The sequence below is a fragment of the Palaemon carinicauda genome, chromosome 6, assembly GCF_036898095.1.
Source record: "Palaemon carinicauda isolate YSFRI2023 chromosome 6, ASM3689809v2, whole genome shotgun sequence".
Taxonomy (NCBI): Eukaryota; Metazoa; Arthropoda; class Malacostraca; order Decapoda; family Palaemonidae; genus Palaemon; species Palaemon carinicauda.
The window spans coordinates 144909826-144912587 of NC_090730.1; the positions used below are offsets into that span (position 1 = coordinate 144909826).

At 36.5% G+C, this 2762-nt stretch overlaps 1 protein-coding gene across 1 annotated transcript in view; it reads right to left on the reverse strand.

The window, feature by feature from the left end:
* Positions 1 to 210: 210 nt before the first annotated feature.
* The window catches only part of LOC137643275 (protein turtle-like), a 701767-nt gene continuing 699215 nt past the window's right edge, over positions 211 to 2762 (reverse strand). The window contains 1 exon segment of the mRNA XM_068376115.1: positions 211 to 302. Coding sequence (XP_068232216.1) covers positions 211 to 302 — 92 coding nt within the window.

A 2762-nucleotide genomic window follows, 5' to 3' on the forward strand; every position in this document is an offset into this window, starting at 1 on the left:
ATCTAACAAGGACCACCTTCTCACCGTCCTCGACCGCCTGTCGCAGAACAGCCTAGTAATCAGGTATGACAACTGTACCTTTGGTGACAAGGAAGTGGCATTCTTGCGTCACTCCTGATACTGTTCACCCCCTCCCTGAGAAGGCCTGAGAAGGTATCAGCAGTACAGTAGTTCCCAGCTCTCTTGACTGTTAAAGTACTGTTGGAATTCTTAGGCGTAGTGAGCTACTATCTCTGGTTCCTGCCATCCATCACTGCCACTCTCGCCACCCTCTACGACTTCCTCAAGGTAAGCCAAAAAACCTGAAATGGGGTCCCCCTTCAGAAGGTGGCCTTCTTCAACACAAAGAAAGCCCTATCATCTACTATTGCTTGTACTTTTTCCGTGCCAACTGTCTCCCTCCTAGTCTTCACTGATGCCAGTGAAATTGCTGCAGGGGCAGTAATTGATTAAATAATCAATGGATCGCGGGCCCCCCCCCCCCCATTGGCCTCCTTCAGTAGAAAACCTCCAACTACAAACTACATGTACTGGCAGTGTATTTGGCTGTTTGTCACTTCTCCGAGAAATTACAGGGCGCTTCCTCTGTCATTCGCACGGACACAGCCTTCACTCAACAGTTTGATACTTGGTCTGCCTATCAACGCCAACATGTATGTAATGTACGTGCAGCAAGCAACCCACACACAAATAAGGAAGCGTGTTCTATCTACGTTATCTTTTACATGACAGCCACCATCTGACTCCATGTCAAAGAGTCATTAAATGTAACGAACTGATTTAAACTATTATAATTCCATTACGGTTTTAATCTATTTTATGCCAATGTGAACCTTATCGACAAAAACCGTTGTGTACAAGCAGTTGTCACCCTTATGTGATCCTTGGGGGCCACTGAATACCAGTGTTCTCTAAATAGAGTTAGTTGTTGGTGAGTTGTCTTCATATATATTCCTCCACTCCCGTCACATGTGAACTTTAATTTTTGTCCGATTTGAACATCTCTTATACCTCAAAAAAAAAAAAAAAAACAACGTCTAAAGGTGCCTGCGTATGTGAAATTGTTTCAATTTTGTCACATTAATTTGTCATTCTTTTTCTTGGATGGAAGTAAGTCTGGTTTTAATCCTATAAAAATAGTGATTTCTTTAATTCTAGTTTTATAATTAATCTTATCTGCAATTAATTTGCAAAAAACAATATGTTCTCACACACACACACACACACACACACACATATATATATATATATATATATATATATATATATATATATATATATATATATGTGTGTGTGTGTTTATATATTAGATAGATAGATACAACTTGAGGTTTTTCCTTATGGATTAACGACACAAAGAGGGGGATGGTAGTGGTCATGGATAAAGGGACAGTGAAGAAATGAAAAATGTATTTTCTTGATCAGAACGTCTCTACAACTGTGAACTCTTCAGTCTGTACATTTTTTATATCAATTTTAGGAGTTTGTTTTTATTGTGAATTTTTATTCTTTCCTCGCGTTTCCTTATTTTTGAAAAATATTTTATAAACAAGATAAAGAATTGTATATTTACTGTCCGCATGATTTGTGTAACCTTAGATTACTATGTTCATGCATTTCGTCATAGTAAAGTTTTAAATAAATTCCCAGGTTTCGTGATTTCATTAGATTCATGTCTTTCATACCAAGGAAGTTAACAGTAGATTTATGATGTTACTAAATTTCAGAATTTTGTTGTGAGACATTCGACCCATGTTAGTTATCCACGTAAATTCTGAGAGAAAATAATTTCCTCTATTCCTTAAGAATTACACGTTAATTAAAATGTTCTCTCAATCTCTTTCTCACTATGTCCCCAGATTCTTGACATTTTTCATTTTCCCAAATTGCATTCTTGCACCTTAAAGATTTTATGTTTTTTCATGGGGAAGAAAGTTCATAAAATGAAGAGATATTGATTTGGGACGACCACTGCATACCTCAAGTGATCGTTAAAAGTAAACACACGCACACACACGAGTATATATACATATATACTGTATATATATATATATATATATATATATATATATATATATATATATATATATATATATATATATATATATATATACATACATACATACATGCATACAAACTTATCTGCTTATCTACTTAAATCAAAGTCGTTTCCACTATTAATGGGTGACTTGACAAGAATACGTTACTGCTACAATTATCTTTCACGTGTTTAATTGTGGATGAACACCATGTGCAGGAAAGCATTCAAAACACTAATATCTTCACGCATCTACACAGAAGGCTTATCTGCATCATGTCAATTTTATTTACATACACTGCATAATTCAACTCATCGTATACGCCAAGGCCCTCTTTTCATTTCGTCCTTTGCACCATCTATGCACCACTTTAAGGCCGCCTTCTCCTACCAGACTGCTCTTATGAATTCTACACATATCTCTAACCTTTCGGCATCCAATCTTTCTACGTGACCGGTACCATAATCTTGCTGCAATTACTCTATCTTACTAATTTCCATTTACTCTCATTACGTTACTCTTAATTGCATTTATGCTTAACTTCCTCCCCTTGCAAACACACTTACTAGCTTCTGCCATTTCTCTCTCTCTCTCTCTCTCTCTCTCTCTCTCTCTCTCTCTCTCTCTCTCTCTCTCTCTCTCTCTCTCTCATATATATATTTACTCGAAAATTTATGTAATACATCCCTTTCTGAGAGGGGATAACTTAACGTGCTCAAAGGG